At 41.3% G+C, this 27476-nt stretch overlaps 2 protein-coding genes across 2 annotated transcripts; both read right to left on the bottom strand.

Annotated features, from left to right (window-relative positions):
* Positions 1 to 406: 406 nt before the first annotated feature.
* On the bottom strand, positions 407 to 9022 carry LOC138980251 (uncharacterized). The gene is made up of 4 exons (XM_070353099.1): positions 8702 to 9022; positions 7494 to 7646; positions 6826 to 7054; positions 407 to 1783 (listed from the first exon to the last, which is right to left on the bottom strand). Exons 1-4 carry the CDS (start codon positions 8979 to 8981, stop codon positions 1765 to 1767), a joined length of 681 nt encoding a protein of 226 aa, XP_070209200.1. The 5' UTR covers positions 8982 to 9022; the 3' UTR covers positions 407 to 1764.
* A 5688-nt stretch (positions 9023 to 14710) lies between these two features.
* LOC138980252 (U11/U12 small nuclear ribonucleoprotein 25 kDa protein-like) lies at positions 14711 to 24332 on the bottom strand. The gene is made up of 6 exons (XM_070353100.1): positions 24213 to 24332; positions 20756 to 20996; positions 20046 to 20169; positions 19452 to 19560; positions 17151 to 17225; positions 14711 to 16169 (listed from the first exon to the last, which is right to left on the bottom strand). Exons 2-6 carry the CDS (start codon positions 20969 to 20971, stop codon positions 16112 to 16114), a joined length of 582 nt encoding a protein of 193 aa, XP_070209201.1. The 5' UTR covers positions 20972 to 20996; positions 24213 to 24332; the 3' UTR covers positions 14711 to 16111.
* Between the last annotated feature and the right edge of the window lie 3144 nt (positions 24333 to 27476).

Consider the following 27476-nt stretch of genomic DNA (forward strand, 5'->3'; position numbering starts at 1 on the left):
AGTGCCGTTGTAGTGCAAGTGCACTACAAAGGCACTGCGCCCAGTGCCGTTGTAGTGCAAGTGCACTACAAACGCACGTGAATGTGTGTATTAGCAAGTCCTCGTTTGGGACCATATACACGTATGTGTGTGTGTGTGTGTGTGTGTGTGTGTGACCAGTCTGGTCCTTTTTACTCTGAAAAATTGCTGTTGACAAAAGTAGCACCAAGGCATGATATTATAAAGTGAGAAACAAAGACATTAAAATTGCAATTTTGACAAAATCAGCTCACACACACACATACCTTAATGTCAACACAAGGTTTTTTTCAGGCTCCAAGCTGTTTATAATAATATTCTGATCAACAGTTTCAAAATAGACACAATGCAAAAAGGTACTACTGGATTATATATACAAGTTAAAAAGTTTTTTTTGTAAAATCGTATTAAAAGTTTTACTACACAACTGATCGACCCACTTCATAAATATTCTTGCATTATATTAAAAAAAAAATAAAACTCTGTACAAAGTCAATACACATGTGCTCTCTCTCTCTCTCCATCTCCCCTTACACACACACACACACACACACACACACACACACACACACACACACACACACTTGATATGCATAATTTTGATATGTACCAATCATAAACTGATCAAACTATTAGACATACATTAATAACCACAACTCTTAAAGTATTATGTGAACAACAAAGTGAAAATAAACACTGATTCTAAAATAACAGCACATTGGAATGTATTCAGCATATTCTTCACATCAAAATATTTAATCACACCATTTTATTTCTCTTATATAAAACCATTTGACCATTTCTAAAGAATCACCTTATGACATCAACAAACTCACAGTAAATAAAAAATTAAAAAAGAAGATGAAAAATGTAGTTTAAAAAAACCTACTCTTTCTTGCAGAAAACATCCACAAAGTATAAGGCCAAAAAAAAATAGGTCTGTTTACGGTAACATAGGCCAAAAAAATAGGGTCGGTAGGTCGGGATATTTTATTTTTTATTTTTTTCTCCAAAAAACCATATTTTTACGTTATTTTGCCAAAAAAACCAAGATTTTTTTTTTTTTTTTTTTCCCCCCCAATGCCAAATAAAAGTCTAGGGTCGCGCGAAAAAAATAGGGTCGGTCGGGTTACCGTAAACAGACTATTTTTTGGGGGGGGCCTAATCCTATAGAATGGACATGTCCACAGTATAAAATGCTAAAAACAAAAACACCACAGTATAAAATGCTAAAAACAAAAACACAACATCCGCACATATAAATTATAAAAACAACAGTAACAAAAACATCCTCAGTAGGATTGTTAGGCCAAAAAAAAAATTAGGTGTGGTTAAGGTAACATTGCCAAAAAAAATAGGGTAGGAAGGTAGGCAATCACTTTTTTTGTTTTTACTTTTTTTTCTAATGTGTACAAATTAAACCTACTTGACAGGGAAATAAGTGTGCGACTCGAGCGCTTTCGCTTTCATTGCGTTTTCTGCACTCAGGTTTTTTAAAAAAAAAATTTAATTTTTTTAATTTTTTACAAATGTAATAAAAAGTTATAGGGTCGGCCCCTAAAAATAGGGTAGGTCGGGTTACCGTAACCACACCTATTTTTTTTTTAGGCCTTATGACATGTTCTGTGAGGCATGTCTATGAACAGTGAAACCTACACACCACCGTATCGGGGGTGTAATAGTTGGAAAGCAAAATACTGAAATGTTTTCTATGGAGGGTTGCACAGCGACATCCTTTCTCCTCAGTCAACCATCAATCAGACCCCTGCACATTCATAACAATCCTAAATGAGAGACTTATCAAAATCCCAATATTAAAGGATTAAAATAAAGGTGGAGAGTATTTTAGTCTGAGAGTGTACTGTACATATCCCCAATTACAGCAGTCATCCATGCCAGACCCAATACAGAATTTTTGCTTCTGTTAAAGTGGTTTTTAATTTGTTTCCCTCTTTTTTCTTCTCTTTGGGGGTGAGGTGGGGGTGGTGGACGGGAAGGGGATATTTATTTTACAATCACAAGAAAACCCAATATGGATGCTTGTCACTAAAAAATACAGAATCGCAAACACACACATGAAAATCATCAAAATATTCTGATCCTGAGATTTGTGCCAACATGATTTGAAATAGTTTGAAAGACTTTTCTGTTGGTGTACACATGTATGTGATTACATCGTGGTGATAGGGAACACTAGTCCTAAGAGATCATAAGGAACCATGATTCTAGGGCTGCACTTGCTACACAGGTCACACTGTTTGTGGGGTAGATTAACTATACTGTTATAACTTATACAATAATAAAGCTATCTGAAGACTGTTTGTTCTTTCATTCATGAATGTGTACTGCTCACAACATGTAAACAGGTGAACATGAAACACTGAAAGTACATGTAAAATAAAAGTACTGTAATCAAGAGTATTATTTTTATTAAAAAAAACACCCCACCTTTTAAGACTAAATTATCAGATATCCTGTTCAAAACATCTGTGGAATGCCCATGACCCCCCCCCCCCCCCCCCCCCCCATTTAAGACTTCCTCCCATCTAAGACCTTATTTCTCAGGTTTTTTGTTCATAACCTCTGTAAATGTACCCCCATTTTAAAACTCCCTCCTTTTTAAGACTTGGGGTTTTTTTTTTTTTAGGTCTCAAATTGAGCGGGGATGTAGCTCAGTCGGTAGTGCGCTGGATTTGTATCCAGTTGGCCGCTTTCAGTGTGAGTTCGTCCCCACGTTCGGCGAGAGATTTATTTCTCAGAGTCAACTTTGTGTCCAGACTCTCCTCAGTGTCCGAACACCCCCGTGTGTACACGCAAGCACAAGACCAAGTGCGCACGAAAAAGATCCTGTAATCCATGTCAGAGTGCGGTGGGTTATAGAAACACGAAAATACCCAGCATGCTTCCTCCGAAAGCGGCGTATGGCTGCCTAAATGGCGGGGTAAAAACGGTCATACACGTAAAAGCCGTGGGAGTTTCAGCCCATGAACGAACAAACAAGTCTCAAATGGAATGTTCCACTGTCCATGTATTAGTATGTGTATCTGTATACATCTGCACTCCTTCAAGACCTGAGTTTATAAAAATTCTGGTGATCTTAAAAAGGGGTTACCACTGTAGCCCAGAGTCAGAGGTTGTTTGTTTGTTTGTTTGTTTGTTTGTTTGTTTGTGTGTTTGTTTGTTTGTGTGTTTGTTTGTTTGTTCGTTCATGGGCTGAAACTCACACGGGTTTTACGTGTATGACCGTTTTTACCCCGCCATTCAGGCAGCCATACGCCGCTTTCGGAGGAAGCATGCTGGGTATTTTCGTGTTTCTATAACCCACCGAACTCTGACATGGATTACAGGATCTTTTTCGTGCGCACTTGGTCTTGTGCTTGCGTGTACACACGGGGGGTGTTCGGACACCGAGGAGAGTCTGCACACAAAGTTGACTCTGAGAAATAAATCTCTCGCCGAACATGGGGACAAACTCACGCTGACAGCGGCCAACTGGATACAAATCCAGCGCGCTACCGACTGAGCTACATCCCCGCCCAGAGTCAGAGGTTACAACAAGGTTAATGGATGATTCATACAAATAATTGTTTTTGCAAACAAGACCTCAGAGGTGTCAAAAATATGTTGTACATAGGTGGAAAATGTCTGTTCATTCTCATTCACCTAGCAAAAATAGCATACAAAAATCAGAAGAACAGGCAGCATGCAAGCAAAGAAAAAAGGATAAAGCATGTACATGTACAAGGAAAAGCGTGAATCCAAAACAACTCTCTCTATCTCCTTAAGAAAGAAGCAAGGATGGGAATTTAAGCTGTGAGGGTAAAGGAAAAGGGGATTGCTCCCTCCAACCAAAATACAATATAATACACTCACTCACTCACTCATTCACACACACACACACACACACACACACACACACACACACACACACACATACGCACACTATCATAACTGAACTAAATATTGGGCACATGTTTCATTTATGAAAAACGGACATTCGAAAAGCATTGTTTTGAGTTTAAATGCATAAGAGTTCCCCAGAAGTTCAAACAGTGACCATAAGTATGTAAAAGCAGGGTAGAACTGGGTGCTTGGAGCTGCACATTTTATTTACATTGTCCACCTCTTTACATTTAGCTGATGGATAACACACTTAGAGAGTCATTAGCCCATGCATGCAATTTTTACAGAATGAATCGGGGTAGCATAGTCAAGCAGTCAAACAGAAAAGCGTAGAAACAGACAGAATACTTAGTGCAATACCACACATAAGTGACGACAAACGTTCGTGAACATTTTTATGGCATTGTCTTTTGCTGTAGATATTATGGGAAAAGCACAAATCCCCATTATAATGCTCGATATTTCCCATGCAAAACCCTCCACGCTGATATTGAGACAGTAAGGCCAAAACGAAAAATATGTCTGTTTCCGGTAACATCGCCGAAAAAAATAGGGTCGGTCGGTCGGTTTTTATTATTTTTTTTTAATTTTTTTTTTTTTTAAACCTTTTTCTTACGTTTTGTTAACGTCTTTTTACGTGTTTGTTTTTTTTCCCGGCGTCATTGGCCGCCATGTTTTTTTTGCGTGACGACGGAAACGGGAGGTAAGTCTCTTCGATTGTGAAGTCTCATCGACCGATTACCTCCTGTTTTTACATTTTGTCAAGTTTTGACTAAATGTTTTAACGTAGAGGGGGGAATCGAGACGAGGGTCATGGTGTATGTGTGTGTCTGTGTGTGTGTAGAGCGATTCAGAGAAAACTACTGGCATGAGAGATCCTGAGTATGGTATCTCCAGACGTTTTTGACTCACATGCGAAGCAAAAGTGAGTCTATGTACTCACCCGAGTCGTCCGTCCGTCCGTCCGGACGTCCGGACGTCCGTCCGTCCGGAAAACTTTAACGTTGGATATTTCTTGGACACTATTCAGTCTATCAGTACCAAATTTGGCAAGATGGTGTATGATGACAAGGCCCCCAAAAACATACATAGCGTCTTGACCTTGCTTCAAGGTCAAGGTCGCAGGGGCCATAAATGTTGCCTAAAAAACAGCTATTTTTCACATTTTTCACATTTTCTCTGAAGTTTTTGAGATTGAATACCTCACCTATATATGATATATAGGGCAAAGTAAGCCCCATCTTTTGATACCAGTTTGGTTTACCTTGCTTCAAGGTCAAGGTCACAGGAGCTCTTCAAAGTTGGATTGTATACATATTTTGAAGTGACCTTGACCCTGAACTATGGAAGATAACTGTTTCAAACTTAAAAATTATGTGGGGCACATGTTATGCTTTCATCATGAGACACATTTGGTCACATATGATCAAGGTCAAGGTCACTTTGACCCTTATGAAATGTGACCAAAATAAGGTAGTGAACCACTAAAAGTGACCATATCTCATGGTAGAAAGAGCCAATAAGCACCATTGTACTTCCTATGTCTTGAATTAACAGCTTTGTGTTGCATGACCTTGGATGACCTTGACCTTGGGTCAATGTCACATGTATTTTGGTAGGAAAAATGTGTAAAGCAGTTCTTAGTGTATGATGTCATTGCTAGGTTTAGGTCAAGCATGTGAGTCGTATGGGCTTTGCCCTTCTTGTTTTCATTTTTTTCGATAAATGTCTTTGATGACGTCATATCCGGCTTTTTGTAAAAGTTGAGGCGGCACTGTCACGCTCTCATTGACATTTGGTCAAGTAATCTTCAACGAAGCCCGGACTTTGGTATTGCATTTCAGCTTGGAGGCTTAAAAATTAATTAATGAGTTTGCTCTTTAAAGTTGTCATTAAAATCAATTTTTCGCAAACAGATTTAAAATTGATTGCATCGTATTTTTCATCACATTCTGAATCTAAAAATATATACATAAGTCATGTTTACTCTTAAAATGTGATCACAATTAACGAAAATAGATTAATTAGTCTTACGATTAAAATTTAAGAAATTGATCCAAAAATGATTTCATCTTATTCTTTATCATTTCCTGATTCCAAAAACATATAGATATGATAGGTTGTATTCCAAACAAGCTCAGAAAGTTAACAAGAATACAGAAAAGCGCGCTTTCATGCTTAGCACAATACGCTACCGCGCTAATCTGGCGTGTCAATATCACTACGTGGGAAGTGAGCGATTTCCTTCACGCGGGGATTGACGAAGCTGTACTGTCTTGGTGAAAAAATACAGTGCATTCAGTTTTATCCCGTGAGTTCGACAGCTTGACTAAATGTAGTAATTTCGCCTTGCGCGACTTGTTTTTGTTTTTTTGGTGTTTTTTTTGGGTGCGAAAAGCGAAAAAACCCATTAGGGTCGGCGCTTAAAAATAGGGTCGGTCGGGTTACCGGAAACAGACATATTTTTCTTTTTGGCCTAAAACTGCTGAGAAGATTGTGATCTCGTTTTCCCTTCAGTTCAGAATTAATTCGCAGTAATACTTGCAATTCCTCATTCTATGTCGCTGACCCTGTGGACATTGGACTGTGGCAAAATGTTTGGAGGGAAGGGTGGAGGAATTGATGATTTTGATATGTAGCTGGTACAATTTGTGAGTAAGGAGAGTTCAGGACAACAGTTTCACTGTCACTTCTCAGACACCCACCGATTAAAGCCATTCAAATTCCATAATTCAGTGCAACCTCTCTGTTAAGCCTGTCCATAACTGGGCGAAGTCGACTACGCAAAGTATGCTTTAGCACTGAATTTTTGGTAAAAAGACTTCGTGAGGTCGACTTCGGGCTCAATGGAGGACCACAGTTACAGTTACACTCAGACAGTGACGGGTATATACCTATCAGTACCTGTAGCTGCTTGGTGCGTAAGTTTCCGCTCTTGATTCGAGTTTACTGACCACCTGTAGCCGTGAAAAGTCTATAATCTGGAACATGGCAGCCACGATGGCAAACACGCCACCCCCCACACAGAGTCCATAGGACCACGACAAGTGGTTTGATTCTGGCGACGGTAACCAGAACTCGTCGTAACCTGCGTAGTAACCATACACTATGGCCGCAGTTGCTATCATGAGTCCTGCAACAAAAAGAAAGATAAGTTCTTTTGGGTATTGCACGAATTGATTTCAATTTCACGAACTATGGATTCTGATGAGAAATATGAACCACAATACAGATTTCAGCATAATATCCCTTGTATGGAAAAGCTTAGGTCTAATAAATAAAATATGGAAAGAAAGAAAAAAGTGACAACACAAACATGATAAACCCTTACAGACAAAATAACAATTAACATCTTGATCCATGTATTAAGCTTTTTTAGTCTTGGGGTGATTTCTTAACATTTATCCAAATACTTAACGCCCAGTTGAGTACAGTGGCATACACAACTCTGACTTTATTTAGCCTCTAGGGGGTATCCTTTGGACCTTTTTCCACTACTGGATGCAGTATTGATACATTTACTGAGCAAAAATAAGCCTTGCGAACCATTCAGTCAATGCAATTCTGCCTACCTGCACTGAAGTTTGTGAGGCCAGCAAGCAGAAGAGCGAAGTGTTGCTGCCGAAGGAAACATCCCTGCAGCAGATAGACCAGGCTGAATACCAGCGACAGTAGCTGACAGGTCAAGGCCAAGCTCATCAGCACTTCCACTATAATGAACCAGTCTGCAAAAAGAACAGTAAACATTGAGAAAATATATGAGTACAATAGTATACACGTATATATAACAAAATGAAGGAAAAGAAAAGCCAAACAAAGAATGTCAAGTGGCAGCCCAAATTTTCGACCTGTTGCCAGGCCTTCCTCAGGGGCGTGTAATTCTGCGAGACGCCGGATTATACACGTATACATATTGTCTTTTTTTTATTGAGAGGAGAAGGCAAAGAAAAACAAGCAACGAGTTCTGTTTATTCCAATATTTCAGCATGTGCCTCGCAACCTGAAAAGAATTGAATTTGAAAGGACACCTTTGGGGATGGGACCAGCTTATTGTGTTTCTACATAGTATTTTGCAGAGGGGGGGTGGCTTTGTTTTTGAAGGAGGATTTTTTTCGGGGGGGGGAGGGGGGTAATCAAATTAATAAACAAAGGGACACAAGAACTGATGAAAGGCTGGACCTTTATTCAGTTATTCGCTTATTGTGAGGTGTCATCTATTTAAGGGAGGGATTTAATTCTAACATTACCATAGCATATCAGTTTTATCCCCCCATACATGTATGTCCCTATTAGGTAAGCTTCCTGTAAAGACGTTTGTCCCCCCCCCCCCCCCCCCACCCCCCCCCCCCCCCCCCCCCCATCTAGCAATCACCAACATTACATCAATGCTTATAATCTCATGATCATTTAATATAAATATTAACTCTAAGTCTTATATATCAATACAAAACAGATTTATTGAATTATTCTGAAACTGACACAGCGTCAGTGAAAGTGGTATTGAAGTTTGAACACTGTCAGTGTCAAGGAATCAATACTGAAAGACAAACTGTCACAATCCTTTTACACTTACATACATGAACTACACAGTGACTCTGAGTTGGACTCTCTCTCTCTGACACTAACAATAGCAATCCCAGATCTATTCACACACACACACACAAACACATACATGTAGTGATGTACACACACACACACATACTAGTAACACACGTATGCATACACACACACATGCGGACAGTTCTTTGATTTCCACCTCAACCAGATATCACCATCTTACTTGGAAAAAGCCAAGAGCGGAGTGTTCTTAGTTCGTATGACAACAGGTAGTTGCAGTCTGCGTATCGTCTGCCCAACACATCTTGAACGTGATAAGGAGCTGCGAAATCATTGCCAAAACAGATCTCCCATAGCCCCATACTATCCACGCCTGTGCGCCTCTCCGTAAAAGATTCTACCCAGTAATGAGTTGTCGTAGCAACTATGGTCAAAACTGCCCCGATCGTGGCAGGAATAAAAGCCACGAAAGTCCAAACCGAAGTTCTCTTTCCGTGCGCCATTTTGGCGTGGAGGAAAGACGGAAGTGTTGACAACAGGACAAGAGAGTGGTTCTCTGTTTCGTTTGAGCGTGTGCCAAGGTTGTAGTCGTTGCCTCAATTTGCGTATTAGTTGAGGCACCAGTCTCAAACGGTGTCTCTGAAGGTTGACAACTTGGACGAGTCCAAATTCCCACCTGTGGGGAAAAGGCTTTCAAATGACTCTTAAACAGACGCTCTCTGCAAGTTTTGGGGGGTGGTCTCCTGTATTAATTCCGAATACAAAAGTTTTACATTCTCTGATTAGCCTGTCCTGAAAAGCTTGTACGTGTTTTGCCAGAGATGCTTGAATTGATGGTTATTGCAACCACATTGAAATCTATTATCAGAGCTTTGAAGATTGGTTGAACTAACGCCATATGTATACGCAACCTTGAATCTTGCCGATTGATTTGATGAATGTCACTCTTTGACGTATTTATGTGGTGTGTGTGGCTGACCATATCTGATTTACACGAGTTTAAAAAAAAAAGATATTGAAATGAAATTGAATTAAAATATTGACACAGCAAGCCATGTCACGTTGTATTCTGTTTATCCTGCATACTGTACTTGCCCGTGTCTTTTTCTCCAAACGCCTCGCAGTCAAGCGCCCAAATTGAAGAAGCGTCTTGTGGAACCTCATCGATCTTAGATTGAAGAGTAGATAAACATCCACAGTCACAACGGTACACTAAGCGTAACACGGTTACTTCCCTTGCTCGACTTCCAATGAATGAATATTTTTTAGATCATTCCTCTCATCTTCAGCGCTGTTGGTTGAGGACGTGGTTTTTACATTTAGTCAAGTTTTGACTAAATGTTTTAACGTAGAGGGGGGAATCGAGACGAGGGTCGTGGTGTATGTGCGTGCGTGCGTGCGTGTGTGTGTGTGTGTGTGTGTAGAGCGATTCAGACTAAACTACTGGACCGATCTTTATGAAATTTGACATGAGAGATCCTGGGTATGAAATCCCCGAACGTTTTTTTCATTTTTTGGATAAATGTCTTTGATGACGTCATATCCGGCTTTTCGTGAAAGTTGAGGCGGCACTGTCACGCCCTCATTTTTCAACCAAATTGGTTGAAATTTTGGTCAAGTAATCTTCGACGAAGCCCGGACTTCGGTATTGCATTTCAGCTTGGTGGCTTAAAAATTAATTAATGACTTTGGTCATTAAAAATCTGAAAATTGTAAAAAAAAATAAAAATTTATAAAACGATCCAAATTTACGTTCATCTTATTCTCCATCATTTTCTGATTCCAAAAACATATAAATATGTTATATTTGGATTAAAAACAAGCTCTGAAAATTAAATATATAAAAATTAGTATCAAAATTAAATTGTCGAAATCAATTTAAAAACACTTTCATCTTATTCCTTGTCGGTTCCTGATTCCAAAAACATATAGATATGATATGTTTGGATTAAAAACACGCTCAGAAAGTTAAAACAAAGAGAGGTACAGAAAAGCGTGCTATCCTTCTTAGCGCAACTACTACCCCGCTCTTCTTGTCAATTTCACTGCCTTTGCCATGAGCGGTGGACTGACGATGCTACGAGTATACGGTCTTGCTGAAAAATGGCATTGCGTTCAGTTTCATTCTGTGAGTTCGACAGCTACTTGACTAAATGTTGTATTTTCGCCTTACGCGACTTGTTTGAATTACGCTCGGGCTATTCTTTAGCCCACTGCTTCTTGGCAGTAGGGGAGGGAGGGGAGGGAGGGGTAGGGTGGTACATGGGGCAGGGTGGAACAGGCTAATTTTAGTGATGATGGCGGATTTCTGAGATAAATCCGCAAGTTCACAATGGAGACATCCGCGTCAGTCAGAGACGCACTCAGTCGGACCAGGAGACTGGGTAACGTCAATCTAGGACTCTTTGACGATTTTTGGCTAGCTTCAGACGTATAAGCCTATTTGTTTAAGGATAAACGGCTTCACAGTCGCACGTCAGCGACTTTTGCTGGACAACATGAAGCACTCTCAAACCGTCCAAATTTTTTCAATTAGTGTTACGAGCAGAACTAAGGTCACCATCATGGGGCGACCCTTATGTTCGGCACTAAAGCTTTTCCGCATTTGGGGGTCTTTTTCCTAGACGCAAAAGATAGTGAACGCGGTGTTTGGCAGTTAGGCCTACAGTTAAAACGCACACCTTCTGGTTCAGTGTTTCAACGTCAGCTTTACGCTCCTCAGGGTCCTTTTCTACCGGGGGTTAACAAACTACACTCTTAGTTGTAGTCTTCCCAGCGGGGGCCCCTGGATTTTGCACAATTTGGCTTTGCGCCTACTTCGCAAATAGTACTCTTTCCTGACATATCTAATGTAGGTCCCTGATTAAGCCAACGAAGGCTGTCCCTGATTAAGCCAACGAAGGCTGAATCACGAAACTCCAGTTTCAGGGATGCAGCCTCGGATCATACATAGGCTACTCAGATCCATCTGCATGGTTTCTAACGACATTTTAGGATGAGTCACTTCTGCACTACTTAGGCAGAAGAAGATTTAGCTTACCGTCCTTTTACCTTCGGGGATATCGAACTTCAGGTTACCAGCACTTGAAGTTCCAGTTAATGGAACCGCTTGGCTATACAGCGGCGGCCTCCTCTAACTTGACGGAGTCCACTTCTTTTCCAAAGTCAGTTCTCTTCTCTTGAAGATTTTTTTCCCAAGGTTTCAGAACTAGCTCCACGTAATGCCTCATCGGAAATTAAAACTCAGTCGTAAGACGCTCACTCACCCCTCCCTCGGGACGGGATTTGTTAGGAGCATGGTCTGAGAGCCGGATCAGGTTACCGATACCCAGACGTGTCTTCCCTGATTGCGGGCTGGTAACACAGAACTAACAGGCAATCAGGTTTAGAACACGGGCCCGGCAGGCAATCTCTATTGTACTGTCGTTTACTCAAACACAACATTAGCAGTACTTCGCTCCCTAGAGGGTTACACTGCCGGTTTTCACAGGTGTTCGCCTCACTTTTCTTTCAAGCCACCGCTTAGGGGCTTGGCCGGTACATAGTTCTCACTGATACCACTCCCGTAGCCATTGAGGACAACGGTTGTTTTCTCTGGAGCTTGACTTCTCTAACAGAAGTTTTGGTAAGTTCTGTGTTATTGTATTTGATTCCAAACATTTAATCAACACCATGCAGTGTTAGCTTGTGTGTTCCATGTAGTTTGAGTTAGTTCCGTGTAATTGAATTTGATTTTTAGACATTTGACTTTCTTGATAGTGTAATTTTTTTTATATTAGCTTTTGTGTGTTGTGAAGTTTTGGTTAGTTCTGTGTTATTGTATCTGAGTTTAAATATTTGACTTTCTTGATAGTGTAAACATTTGATTAGCTTTTGTATTAAATTTAGTTTAGATTAGTACTGTGTAATTGTATTTAATTCCGAACATTTGACCAACACATGCAGTGTTAGCATGAGTGTAGTTTAGGTTAGTTCTGTGTAAATGTATTTGATTCTAAATATTTGACTTTGTTGATAGTGTTACTCTGTGTGTTAAGTTAGTTAATAATAATAATAATGCAAACTTTTATAGCGCTATTCTAGAAAAATGTCTACTCTTAGCGCTTTACAATACATACATCGACCAAGCATACTATACACGCACAGTTCTGTGTAATTGTAGTCAAGTTCGTCTTTGTATTGAGGGATTGTACATTTGTAATTAGTTTTTGATAATTGTACATATGTTAATGATTTCTGTGATTTCTGGCATCAAATAAATTGTTAAGATGTCGAGCACAAGGACTCGGTTGTTGTTTTTATTCTGTATCTGTTTACCTGTGAGTGCATAATGCATGTGTGTACCTGTGTGTGTGTGTGTTTTAGCATATCAGTCTTTCTGCTCGCACACTCGGAAACATACATGCACTCACAGTTGCCCCAAGAAAACAAGACACACAAAATTAGTCACAGACAACGTAATCCGATCTTGGATGATGTCAAAACTGCCCATGACAAGAACAGTTGCACCTAACATACATCTGCTGTCCATGAAATCCCTGGAAATAATATATAGAACAATTCAGCCAATATCACATCACGTTTAACTTTTTTCTTCCTCGACTTCCAATGTCTATAAACAAATAATGGTTCAACACATATCAAATAACCAAAGGGAAGTAAGCGCTCGATGTGCACACCACGTGTAATGGAGTAAGTGAGAGTTATACGGAATCTAGCTTTCTTCTGGCACCTGAGAATAACAAGCATTGGAATAAACATCCTATATGAAAGTCGCTTGTTCATTTCAATGCTTGTTTTTCTCTCGGGTGCCAGGAGAAAGTTTCGGTATAACTCTTGTTTACTCCATTACATATGTCGTATTGCATATAGAGCGCTAAATAATTTCCTTTGGTTATTTGATCTCTAAACTGACAACGATCTGACTCATTTCGTTTAAGATGGTGCAACACATAAACAAACCTGCACACACACACACACACACACGAACACCCAATGCATGTTTTGCATAGTGTATTGGAGTGAATGTCACTTGTGTCAAGGGGGATAATTGCCACTTGAGTTTAAATATAAACAGTGGAACCTTCCTCTGTAAGACCTGCACACTAGTTGAGTAGGTCTTAGAAAGGAGACTTAAAATGGAGATACATTTAGTGATTTACTGGTGTGATGAGCAGAAAATCTGAAGAAACAAGATTTAAAGAAAGAGAAAGTCTTAAATCTGGAGACTGTAATGGGGGGTTCTCTTGTATCAAAAAGAAAGGGAGGTACGCGTTCCAAACCAGGCATTTGGGTCACCTACACTAACTAGATGGCTTCAAGTTAGCTTAGGCAACGAAGGATTTGGGACGTTATTAAATAGTCATAATACAGAAGGAAATTTACAGCTTGTGAACGTAGAGCATTTTGGCTCGATTTTTATAGATGGAAAGGCTTAAAGAGAATAATAATAACTAATTCTGGACCCGAAATCAGACCGCAATGGTCGTAATTTAGCAGAATTTAGTGTTTTCTGTTGTTTGCAACCAGATGACGCCATTGCACCAGAGTGTCAAGCCCCTTATTTTTTATTGTTAGTTGCATGTCCGTTCGTACGACGTGAAGCAGGCGGCTTACGGCATCTGTGATAAAAGATTCATTATTGCGACCGGTTAGGTTTTTAGTTACGTGTTCTTATCACTGAAGTGCAGGAGGGAGTTTGCTCTCTTGCGTCTGCTTTCGGTGATCAAGTTGTTCAATCGGGCATGTAACTAATGACAACAAAAAGAGCTTCACCCTGGTGCAGTGTTCACGGGAGTTGCCTGCCCCATGAACGATAGCGACTTCCGGTTATTAACATAAAAAAAACAATAAATTCTGCGCTTTAACAACCAATGCGGTCTGATTTCGGGTCCGGAATGAGTTATTATCTTTGAGCTTCTCCGTTTATAAAATCAAGCCAAAATGCGCTACATTCACCAGCTGTACATTTCCTTCTGCAATATGACTATTCGTTGGCGTCCCAAATCCTTCCTTGCCTAAGCTAACTAATAAGCTGGTGCCATCTGGTTTAGCATAGGTTCCTAAATGCAAACCAGGAACCTGAAGACAGCTGGTACTTCCCTTGGAAATTTTGCTTGCGAGCGCACACACACACACATGCATGGACACACACACATGCATGGACACACGCACGCACACACACACACACTAACACACGCACAACCAAACACACACCACTAAAGCACCGCTTCATCTGTTTATTTAAAGAAACAAAAAAGCAAAGATTAGGCAATTCACTTCCACCACATGGTCCATTCCTTAACGTGGTGTGGTGGTTTGCGTGTCTCGGTGACCCTAAGAGCTATGCCAGCGGGAGTGTAAACTCCTGGAAGGGCTTCCCAAGCTGGACAGGTGGAAAGGTAGAGGCCAGACTAATATGGACCAACCTTGTGCTCACAGGGCAGGTCCTTGGGCCATGAGCTAAGGGTGAGGTAACCCTGACAGAAACCTCGAGTGCTGAAGACGTATGTGTTGGGCCGCACGGCGCACGCCAACAAACCACAACACTACGCATCAACTGCCATTATGAAAAGAAGAATTCACTTCATTCATAAATAAATAATATACATGTGTGTACAGTCAGTGCTAAAGAGAAGTGTTGTTAAATATAACTTATCAGACTCGGGGCTCACTGTAGTTTTTGTTGTTTATGTCGGACAGACAAGAAAAGAGTGCATATCAGTGCAATTACTTCTAAATGCAATAAAGGAAAGACGGAAAACCCAAGTGCCGTACTCCACTGCTGACTCAAATTTGACTATCGTCTTTCCGCACATTGCAGGTATGCCCAACAGTTCGGACTGAAAATACAAGCATCACTAGAAAACACTGTGTGTAGCAAATCTGCCAGAACATGTCCGGTGTCTGCTCACGCCGGGGGCCGTACATTTACAGGGACTGCTGTAGTTACAATTGGAAGTGGCGGATACCATCCAAGACCTTCTTGCACGTTGTCACACATGGTACACCCCTGGTTCTTTCAGTTAGCAATTGTTTCAGCCCCTCAGGTCCACATCGTTTGTTTGAATGAGACACTAAGATGCCAAAGACACAGTCCAGACTTTCCCATTTTTAGGGCCATTTGTGATGACAGAACCTTTTCATGCACTAAACTTTTGAGTGTGTCCGCATTTTAGTTGCTTCTTCCTGGAATGCCAATTGATCGAAAGTGTCGTAAAGCTGAATTTCAGCACAGGGGTGTTGTCATCGTCAGCGTTAGAGCGGCAGAACAGCTGTTGCAGACTTTTCTCATCAGCCAGAGCGTTGTGCGCATCGTACTTGACCCCCAGGATATGGTTCACCAGATGTACTTGGCTGTAGCTTTCCTGGTCAGGGTACAGTGCTTTGAAGAGGAGTAATGTGTCTACCCTTTCTGAACAATCGTTCAGAAATGCTTGTTCAAAAACCACTGAGCTTGCTACAGTCGTGGACAATCAAACCCTTGAAAGTTGTGGCCAGCCAACACAACTGGTCCACCCCTTTCATCCAGCCATGCATGGCTGGGATTCTTCCGGTATATGCTGGAAATCCGGATTCGTAATGTCTGTGGTGACGTTTTTTTGGTTGTTAATTAAGGTCTCCCTGGTGTATATCATCTTTCTCTCAGGCGTTTCATGAATGTGACTTCATCACGGTTTCGTATTCCACACCTGCACAGAATATGAACAACTCCTATTATGGATCTGTTGCACGTCAAATTTTAGGCATTCTAGGAGCCAGTTTTTGTCAGTGTACATCACATTCACAACCTGTCTTACAGCATTGGCTTGTAGTACATATACTGATTGTTTTTATCAGAATGTAAGTTCCACAGCATTTTATATCCACCAGACACATGAATGTCAAAATATATGAGCAAGAATTTCAATTTTCAGATTCTTGCTACAGTACGAAAATGAAAACATCTCCCATCAAAAATCATACGAGTTTGTTTAAACACCTGGTTATTTCACATATGTTTTAGAAAGCCGTGGAATCTATTTACAACAAAGGAGCACAACAAGTTAAACTTATAATTGTGGTCTTACTCTTAGAAACTCTTGTGAACTGGTGGTCAATATTCTTAATTCACCGGCACGGTTGGCCTAGTGTTAAGGTGTCCACCCCGTAATCGGGAGGTCGTGGGTTCGAACCCCGGCCGGGTCATACCTAAGACTTTAAAATTGGCAATCTAGTGGCTGCTCTGCCTGGCATCTGGCATTATGGGGTTAGTGCTAGGACTGGTTGGTCCGGTGTCAGAATAATGTGACTGGGTGAGACATGAAGCCTGTGCTGCGACTTCTGTCTTGTGTGTGGCGCACGTTATATGTCAAAGCAGCACCGCCCTGATATGGCCCCTCGTGGTCGGCTGGGCGAGCAAACAAACAAATTCTTAATTCATAATTCAGTGGAACCCCCCCCCTCCACCCTTAAAATACCCCCCGATTTGAGACACCCACCCTTTTGAGACCCTGTTTGTTCATAACCTCTGTAAACGTACCCCCATTTAAGGACTCCCTCCTTTTCAAGACCGGATTTTCTTGGAGTTTTGGAGGCCTTAAATGGGATGTTCTACTGTATACAAACCAATAACAAAATAATGAGAGAGACGAGAGGGAGCGAGAGAAAGAGAGAACTGTAGTTGTACTCACTCTTTCAGTAGCTTGTTGTCGTCGCTCAGTTTTTCTCCATTAAAGAAGAGCCAGTAATGCTTCCAGATGTAGCGCCTGAAACAAAACATAAGGCTTTTAAGAGCACGTGTATAAGCTTTCAATCAATCAATCAATATCAATATGAGGCTTATATCGCGCGTATTCCGTGGGTACAGTTCTAAGCGCAGGGATTTTTATTTTATTTTTATTTTTTTATTTTTATGCAATTTATATCGCGCACATATTCAAGGCGCAGGGATTTATTTATGCCGTGTGAGATGGAATTTTTTTTACACAATACATCACGCATTCACATCGGCCAGCAGATCGCAGCCATTTCGGCGCATATCCTACTTTTCACGGCCTATTATTCCAAGTCACACGGGTATTTTGGTGGACATTTTTATCTATGCCTATACAATTTTGCCAGGAAAGACCCTTTTGTCAATCGTGGGATCTTTAACGTGCACACCCCAATGTAGTGTACACGAAGGGACCTCGGTTTTTTGTCTCATCCGAAAGACTAGCACTTGAACCCACCACCTAGGTTAGGAAAGGGGGGAGAAAATTGCTAACGCCCTGACCCAGGGTCGAACTCGCAACCTCTCGCTTCCGAGCGCAAGTGCGTTACCACTCGGCCACCCAGTCCACAGCTTTGCTTGTTGTGCTCCACTTATTCATTTGATTGTATGCGGCATTGTTATCTGAATTTTTCTGAACAAATTGTTTAACTCATTGTCTCCCAGGTACGGATATATATATTCATACCCACTCATATGGCTCTATATGACCAGGTACGGATATGTCCGTACACACATAGTCACTACATTGCATCTGCTTTCATTTGGCACATATCCACATTCTGCTCAGACTGTTAGCTTCAGTCGCTTCCTGTAACATTGATCTAACGCCTGCATTCCAGCGTGTTGATACACCGTTACTACAATTCTGAGTGACCTGCTGCAGCACAGCTAGTCTCAGCTAAAAAGAACTTGGTTCACATAGGTGGGGTACAACGTGTTAAAACAAAACATAATTTCTTTTACTCCTTTGTTTATCGGCGGTGTAGTGAGTAGAATTGAACTGATCACTTTACCAATTAAAAGAACTGGGAAAATAGTGAACACACAAAGCCCTATTCCCATAAAACACTTAAATGACACAAGCACCCTCTGCTTGCTTCACAAGGAATAAAACTTGTCCAATTTTTCATATCAAACAGAGTAAAATGAGGAATCAAAAAGGAGAAATCCCTCCAAAAGAAGGAAGAATCTCTTAATAATAATAATAATAAATAATAAAGTGTATTTATATTGCGCCTATCCCTTACAAAAAACAAAATTATTTGGCTCTAAGCGCATTACAACATGTGTAGGGACTTAATACAATCAAGTCTGACAAATACAATAACACCATATACAGTCGGTCTCTTAGGTAAAACTGGGAAAAGCAGCTTCGACATTTGAACACTGCTACTAGAAGATCCTCTAACAATGCATACTGCTTTACAATATGCATTTATGTATAAATATAGTTAAAGAACATCGAGTTAATAGGAATTAGAAAAGGTTCTTTCAATAAAACTATCTAGCGAACGACGAAGAAGAAGAAGAATAAAACTATCAATGTCGATGTGTAACAAGTCATTCAACGTAAATGGCCAAAGAACAACAACAAAGCAATGATGATAAAACAGTTATACTCAATGGCTAATAACGAGGCAGAACTAAATAGTATCGACACAAGATTAAAACAAAACATATTCCTGGAGACACATTTATACATGTATCAAATAATCAATATACAAAATACAGCCCTCGCACACTCGCACACACACGCCAAGGCCTGTTTAACTGAATTAACACTGTGACGTCACTTACAGTGGTACCTGTAATGAAAGGACACTCTCGGGACCAACTGAAAGTGTCCCTACATTGCAGGTGGCCTGTCTTGACAGGTATATTTGATCTAGCTCACATATATAAAGGGACAGCAGGTGTCCATTATTGACAGGTGTCTTAATTCCCATCGGAGGGGCCTCATATGGAAGGTACCATTGTACCAAAAGAACAGTGACCTTTCAGATTCACTCAGCAGTAGGGTGAACCACACAGGGGTTTATCTGGTAATAGTGGAACCCCCTGATTAAGACTCCCCAATTTAAGACTTCTCCCTTTTTAAGACCTTGACTTTTCACATTTTCTGTTCATAACATCGGTAAATTTACCTCCATTTTAAGACTCCTTTTTAAGACCTATTTTTTCAGATTTTTGGAGTTCCACTGTATTGCACATTACGTACCAGTTAATGGCAGGAGCACCCTCAGTGCTACGCAAGAGCTGCAACGTCATGAGTCGCTTGACGCCATGCTTCAGGTCAAGGAGAGTCGCGTCCTGTTTCACCACCACAGCTGGAAGCAGATAAAAAGCAACGTAAATCACGACTGAATGGCTGCGATAAAACGCAAGACATTTTGTCAAGAATACACTGCAAAAAGAATGGGTCTGCGGCAAAAAAAACAACAACAAAAAAGCCTTTCCAAGGCATGACTTCCTCTCTCTCCCCCCCCCCCCCCCCCCCCCCCATGTTTATATCAAAAATAGATTCATTGCATTACCGTGAAATCTAGCTGCCTTGATAATACTCTGCTGAATTAAAAAGGAAACCTCTGCTAACGTGAAATATCTTGCAAATATATATATATATATTCAGTCCAAGGGCAAGACATAGATATTTGCAACATTTCCATTTCTCTGAGAAATTGTACTTGGGGGTAGGGCTAGTGGAACATTTTGCAAGCTAGCCGATTGTACATTAATTTCCCCAGCACAACTTTTGCAGGCCTATACAAAATAATCTTTTCAATAGGCAGTAACAAATAGTTTTTAAACTTACGCATGACATCGCCGTCACCACGCACCACGTTGACCACCATAGCTTGTCCATACTCCAGTGCGATCATGGAGTTGACCTCCTCCAAGGTCACATAGGGGTGAAGGTCTTTCAACAGTGGGTCATTCTGTGGTGAAACAGAATAACACTCTTGATGCATGTATCAAGATAGTCATCACTACCTAAATAATAACCAGAAATGCATTTGACACACACACACATGTATAACACACACACACACGCATCCACGCACCATACGCATGCATACACACACACTGGTGCTATCTTTTTTCTGAAAGGAGACAAGAGAAAAAGCTGCATACCTCAAATCAATATATTAGGCAAAAAAAAAAAAATAGTCTGTTTACGGTAACCCAACCGACCCTATTTTTTTCGCGCGACCCTAGACTTTTTTTTTGGAATTTGGGAGAAAAAAAAACCCCGTAAAAATATGGTTTTTTTGAAGAAAAAAAAATATAAATTAAAAAAAATCCCGACCTACCGACCCTATTTTTTGGGCCTATGTTACCGTAAACAGACCTATTTATTTTTTTGGCCTTATCAACACCTCAAACAACCACAAAAACATGTTTTCTGCTACTTCCTGCCCAACACACACACACACACACAAAAGTCTGCTAATGCAAAAAAAAAAAACCATGTTCACACTAGCTCCTCAAATCCTTCCAAAAATCAACAATTATTAGTCTCACTGAGATGAGTCCTGCAAGTGTATCCTTGACGACGTGCATGATCTCGCCGTGAGACAACACCTCCACTTTCGCCTCCGTCACTTCCCGTTTCACCGCAGTTTCACCACTATCACCATCAGCAGCAGCTGCAGCAACAGCACTGGACTCATTGGCTGTGAGCGCGGCAGTTGCTATACCATTTTCAGATTCTTCCATGTTGCTCTCTGTGCTTGCCATCTTAGGAACTCTGAGCCTTCCACAGCTGAAAAATTGAAAACACATTGTGTAAGCAGGGTTTCATTTACTAGTGCGCCCTGCGCCACTGGCGCATTAAATCTGAAAATGTCCCATCATAATTCCCTTTCGTGCGTCAAAGGGCGCATTGACATTACATACCACTGCGCCATCAAATGTACACTTTACATCAGATTACACACATACACACACACACACACACAGATAACACGAATCGTGACCATATAGCGGCTAATTCTCTGATGGCACCATATATTGCACCATTTTGCATCTTTGGTCAAAACGCGTACAGGCCTCTTTGGCGCTTCTTGCCTTCGACCATGTCCCATCGGAATTTGGTTGAGGGGGACAAATGTCCCATCGCCTTTTTCTCCCAGGCTAAACCCTGTGTAAGTCCCTTTTGATCGAAAGCGGCGTATGGCTGCCTAAAGTAAATGACGGGGTAAAATTGGTCATACACGTAAAACTAAAAACCGTGTGAGTTTCAGCCCATGAACGCAGAAGTAAAATGGCAATGCCCTGATTTAAAACCTTGTGAGGTTCACGGCCACGTACACTGAATGAATCTCAAAATATTCACATTTCTTTCAGTAGGTGGCGTCACTTCCACGGGGCTTATTCGGGAGAATGCCATAAAAATGTATGTGTGACAATTGTCAAAGAAGTTGCATTGCAAAATTTAGCATGCAATCAGACCCTACATATATATACTTGGCCATATACTTTATGCGGGAAATATATATGATTACATGTAAGTAACTTAAAATGAACACAAAGCCTACTGCCACACTGGTTCTCTTACATGTATACTAATTACTATACCTACGTGCATATCATCCATATATGACTTTCTGTAACATTTATATTGAACATTTATACGGACACAGCTGGGAATACCGTCCCGGTGTCACGATTTCATCTTTCGCCTGTGTACATATTTCCCCCTCGATAAGTAGGGGCGGGGATATAGCTCAGTTGGTAGTGCGCTGGATTTGTATTCAGTTGGCCGCTCAAACCCACGTTCGGCGGAAATATATTTCTCAGAGTCAACTTTGTGTGCAGACTCTCTTCGGTGTCCGAACACCCCCCGTGTACACTACATTGGGGTGTGCACGTTAAAGATCCCACGATTGACAAAAGGGTCTTTCCTGGCAAAATTGCTTAGGCACAGTTAATAATTGTCTACCTATACCCGTGTGACTGGGAATAATAGGCCGTGAAAGGTAAATATGCGCCGAAATGGCTGCAATCTACTGGCCGTATAAAATTTCATCTCACAGGGCATCATTGCAGAGCGACTAGAACTGTACCCACGGAATATGCGCGATATAAGCCTCCTATTGATATATATATATATATACTCAAGAAATGTTGTTTCCTGGTAAAATTAAGAAGTGAAATTATTATTTATGGACGAAAAGCGTGTCAGTTTCTTGCATGTAAAGAAAATTGGTGGTGAAATGTAATAGATTTCACCCCCAAAATCGATTTATTCGAAAACGTGTACCGAGTGGTTACGTCCCTTGAGTAAGAAGGGAAACATTTTAGGATGAATCAAATTTCTAAGTTAAATAAAAACAAGAGGCGAAGCCTTCAAGGCTCCCGTAAGAAATCAACAAACAGTAACATAACACAAACTCACTCACTTCGTAACACACACACACACAAACACACACACACACGCACACACACACACACACACACACACCAGGGCCGGACTACCGGGGGGGTTATGGGGGTTGCGCAACCCCCCCCCTAGCCTAAACATGTACCTTACTTATTTTTTTATTTTTTTTATTATTGTTTATTTTATGCCGTTTCATGCAAGGAGCGACCATTTTCCTATCTCAGAATATGACCTACCCGTCAGCTTCAGGGGGCTTCGCCCCCTGACCCCCACAACGAGGGGGGGTGGGGTGGGTTCTAGGGTTTCCGGACCCCCCCCCCAGCCAAAAAATAAAAATATTGAATGAGGTATGCATTTCTTTATTTTACATTGAGTTTCAATTTTTGGGGTATTAATCAGTGACAAAATCTGCTGCCTGAAACTGGTAATGATCATCCTCAGAATGCACCAGATTGCACCATTTTGCATCCTTTTTTTCAAAATTTTCCGGGGGGGCATGCCCCCGGACCCCCCTAGCAAGCTAGGCGCTTCGCGCCGTCGGCTCGGCGCTTCGCGCCTTCACACCCATATCTTCACAATATACTTTTGAAAAAACCCAGTCATAAAATGAACTGATCCGCCCCTGCCGCCAGGGGGGACATCCCCCTGGCCCACCACTGGCAACCCCCCCCCTCCTCTTCGCCTAGTCCGGCCCTGCACACACACATACACACACACACACAGAGAAAGAGCATAGGTGAAACTGTGCAAGAAAGCGAGACACTAGATCTAGATCTGTCTGTCTGCATGTAGCCTACTTACAAGGACACGACTGCCAACTAGTCTCGGCGCCCAAAATAATAATGACCGAGACTGTCAGTACTTCCTTCGCGTGACGTCTAACCCTCTTACGTCATAATGTGACGTCAATGTAATGTGACGTCTTCAAATGTTAGAGTTTCTACCACAGACATACACACGCACAGACGCACGCACGCACGCACGCACAGACAGACAAAGTTACGATCGCATAGGCTACACTTACGTGAGCCAAAAATTGGTTGGACAAATTTGGCCCCATGAATGTAAGGTACACAAGGTCGCTCATCGACATCAGTACTATCGAAGGGTGGTTTTTTGTTCAGTGTATAGTTTATACACTTATATTCGGATGAGACGAAAAACCGAGGTCCCTTCGTGTACACTACATTGGGGTGTGCACGTTAAAGATCCCACGATTGACAAAAGGGTCTTTCCTGGCAAAATTGTATATAAGGCGTAGATAAAAATGTCCACCAAAATACCCGTGTGACCTGGAATAATAGGCCGTGAAAGGTGGATGCAGCGCCTAAAGGCAGTCGATCTTCTGGCCGATGTGAATGCGTGATATATTGTGTAAAAAATTCCATCTCACACGCCATTAATAGGTAACATGCGCCTTGAGTCGCCTTGTGTGGTGAGGTACGTGCGCGATATAAATCCTCGTAAATAAAATAAAATAAAAATAGATCAACGAGGCCGAGAATCGAAATATCACCACGGCGAAAGATGAAAACGTCACACCGGAGAGGAATCTGATGCAGCCGGACGAAAGAAAACTGAGATGGATCCACCTACCTTCAACGAGCCTGCGGAGAATGAGTATTTGCACTTGCTGACAAACTGTCTTTTTCAACTTCTACTTCTAGATTCTTTCTCCATGCCTCTGTTTCCAACAGACTTCGAATAGCATTATTCTTATTCGGTATGATACTCAAATCATTCGATCTGACTAAATACTACGCGACCGCACGCGCACGCACGCGGCCTTGCACTACCTTGCGCTCAGAAAGTTAAAAACGAAGAGAGGTACAGAAAAGCGTGCTATCCTTCTCAGCGCAACTACTAACCCCGCTCTTCTTGTCTTTGCCACGAGCGGTGGACGTATACGGTCTTGCTGAAAAATTGCATTGCGGCGTTCAGTTTCATTCTCTGAGTTCGACAGCTTGACTAAATGTTGTATTTTCGCCTTACGCGACTTGTTTCTTCTTCTGTGACTTAAAACTCGGTACAAAGTATGATAATGTTGTGCGTTCTCAGATCAACGCGAACATTGTCGGACGCTGAACCGCGATGTTTTCGAAGTTTCGCTCGATAGCTCGTCGCAAAATACATCATTAACAGCTATTGTGTTTTCAGCGTAGCAATAGGGTCCGATATTTAGACGAGACAAGTATAATGCCGACGAGATGTGCTTGAATATGATTGTATCTGTGTGTATCAGTTGTTCTTGGTTGTTGTTTTTCTTTATAGGGGAAGGGCTCCTAATATGGATCGGCTCCTAATATGGACCGGCTCCTAATATGGACCACCTCCTGTTCTGACAAACTAACGGCGCTAGACTGAGCGCTCAAAAAAGTTTTATTCGCTGTATTCACCCTCTCTGGATAACTTGCACATGTCAAAACAGTTGCAGAAACACAAATCTCAAAACTGTTAGGCCTTTTCTCTTTTTTTCACTTTTGGCAGCGTTCACTCTAAATTTGCCGCCTAAAACGGACTCGTTTCTGTCCACAGCCAAAGCTTTTATCACACAAAAATTGCTATATATGACAGCTAAGACCGCATGTGTTACATGTTAGCGCAGTGTTGACCCAAACAAAAAATAATAGCAAAATCTCAAAGTATGTGCGAGTCCCCTAATAAGGACCACCTTCAACAAATCGAAGAAAATAAAAGCTAAAGGCTACTTTTATTCATTCATTAAGAAGCTTGCTGGAAATAACCTATAACTAGCCCTCGAGATTTAGAAAAAATATAACAAAAAGTCTCTTTTTTTGTTGAAATTGATAATTTCACTTATTTTCACTCTGTTTTTGATAAGCTTCTTTAGTTTCCTGGTGTGCTTCAAATAATGCTCTCATCAACCCGAAACAGATAAATCTAAAGCATATTTTAATTAGTCTGACTTGTACACTATAAGTTGTATCAAGTATAGGGGGCTTTTTACAGTGATTCGTGAAGGCCGCTTCACTGGTCCATATTAGGCGCCCAGGCTCCTAATATGGACCATTTGTGATTTTTCTGTATTTAATTTTTGCTGCATGTCTATCAAAGCTATTTCACTCTAATTAGGCCTAACGGTTAACCGCCTAAGAGAGGAGTACCAAACACAAAATGAAACTTCTTCGCAAGAAAACAAGCTAGTTATCAGCATAAAACAAAAAGTGGTCCATATTAGGAGCCCTTCCCCTACATTGATGATTTTGATTAACGGCACGGTTGGCCTAGTGGTAAGGCGTCCGCCCCGTGATCGGGAGGTCGTGGGTTCGAACCCCGGCCGGGTCATACGGCTAAGACTTTAAAATTGGCAATCTCAGTAGTGGCTGCTCCGCCTGACATTATGGGTTTTGTGCTAGGACTGGTTGGTCCGGTGTCAGAATAATGTGACTGGGTGAGACATGAAGTCTGTGCTGCGACTTCTGTCTTGTGTGTGGCGCACGTTATATGTCAAAGCAGCACCGCCTTGATATGGCCCTTCGTGGTCGGCTGGGCGTTAAACAAACAAACAAACAAACATTGATGATTTTCAAATTCGCAGGACTTAAGACGTTCGCAAAAACCCAGTCCTCTACGGAAGTCAGGAGAAGAAGAACAAGTCGCTTAAGGCGAAATTAATACATTTAGTCGAAGCTGTCGAACTCACGGAATGAAACTGAACGCACTGCAATTTTTTCAGCAAGACCGTATACTCGTAGCATCGTCAGTCCTCCGCTCGTGGCAAAGGCAGTGAAATTGACAGGAAGAGCGGGGTAGTAGTTGCGCTGAAAAGGATAGCAAGCTTTTCTGTACCTCTCTTCGTTTTAACTTTCTGAGTGTGTTTTTAATCCAAACATATCATATCTATATGTTTTTGCAATCAGGAACCGACAAGGAATACGATGAAAGTGGTTTTAAATTGATTTCGAAAATTTAATTTTGATCATAATTTTGATATTTTTAATTTTCAGAGCTTGTTTTTAATCCAAATAATCCAAATATAACATATTTATATGTTTTTGGAATCAGGAAATGATGAAGAATAAGATGAACGTAAATTTGGATCGTTTTATAATTTTTTTTAATTTTTTACAATTTTTAGATTTTTAATGACCAAAGTCATTAATTAATTTTTAAGCCACCAAGCTGAAATGCAATACCGAAGTCCGGCCTTCGTCGAATTTGATTGAAAAATTAGGGGGTGACAGTGCCGCCTCAACTTTTACAAAAAGCCGGATATGACGTCATCAAAGACATTTATCGAAAAAAAGAAAAAATGTCCGGGGATATCATTACCAGGAACTCTCATGTAAAATTTCGTAAAGATCGGTCCAGTAGTTTAGTCTGAATCGCTCTACACACACACACGCCGCACAGACAGACAGACAGACAGACACACACACACACACACACACACACACACACATACACCACGACCCTCGTCTCGATTCCCCCTCTATGTTAAAACATTTAGTCAAAACTTGACTAAATGTAATCAAGAAGAAGTCCCACACGTTTCCGATTTAAACCCCACTTGTTTCCCACCTGAATTGCACTTGCTTCCCGGGCCACCTGAATCCCACTCGCTTCCTGCCTGAATCCCACTCGCTTCCTGCCTAAATCCCACTCGTTTTCCACCCGTGAATCCCACTCGTTTCCCACCCTGATCCCACTCGTGTCCCACCCGTTTCCCAGTCGTGTCCCACCCGTTTCCCACTCGTGTCCCATTTACTTTCCACTGGGGCTCCCACTGGAAGTCATAATCAAATCCCACATGGCGCCCATGTGGGACTTCCCCAGCGTTCAAGAGAAGGTTGAAGACTCAGTTCTTCCCGTTCGTAGCTGGCTGCGACTTTCATGTTC

The sequence above is a fragment of the Littorina saxatilis genome, linkage group LG11 (genome assembly GCF_037325665.1).
Source record: "Littorina saxatilis isolate snail1 linkage group LG11, US_GU_Lsax_2.0, whole genome shotgun sequence".
Taxonomy (NCBI): Eukaryota; Metazoa; Mollusca; class Gastropoda; order Littorinimorpha; family Littorinidae; genus Littorina; species Littorina saxatilis.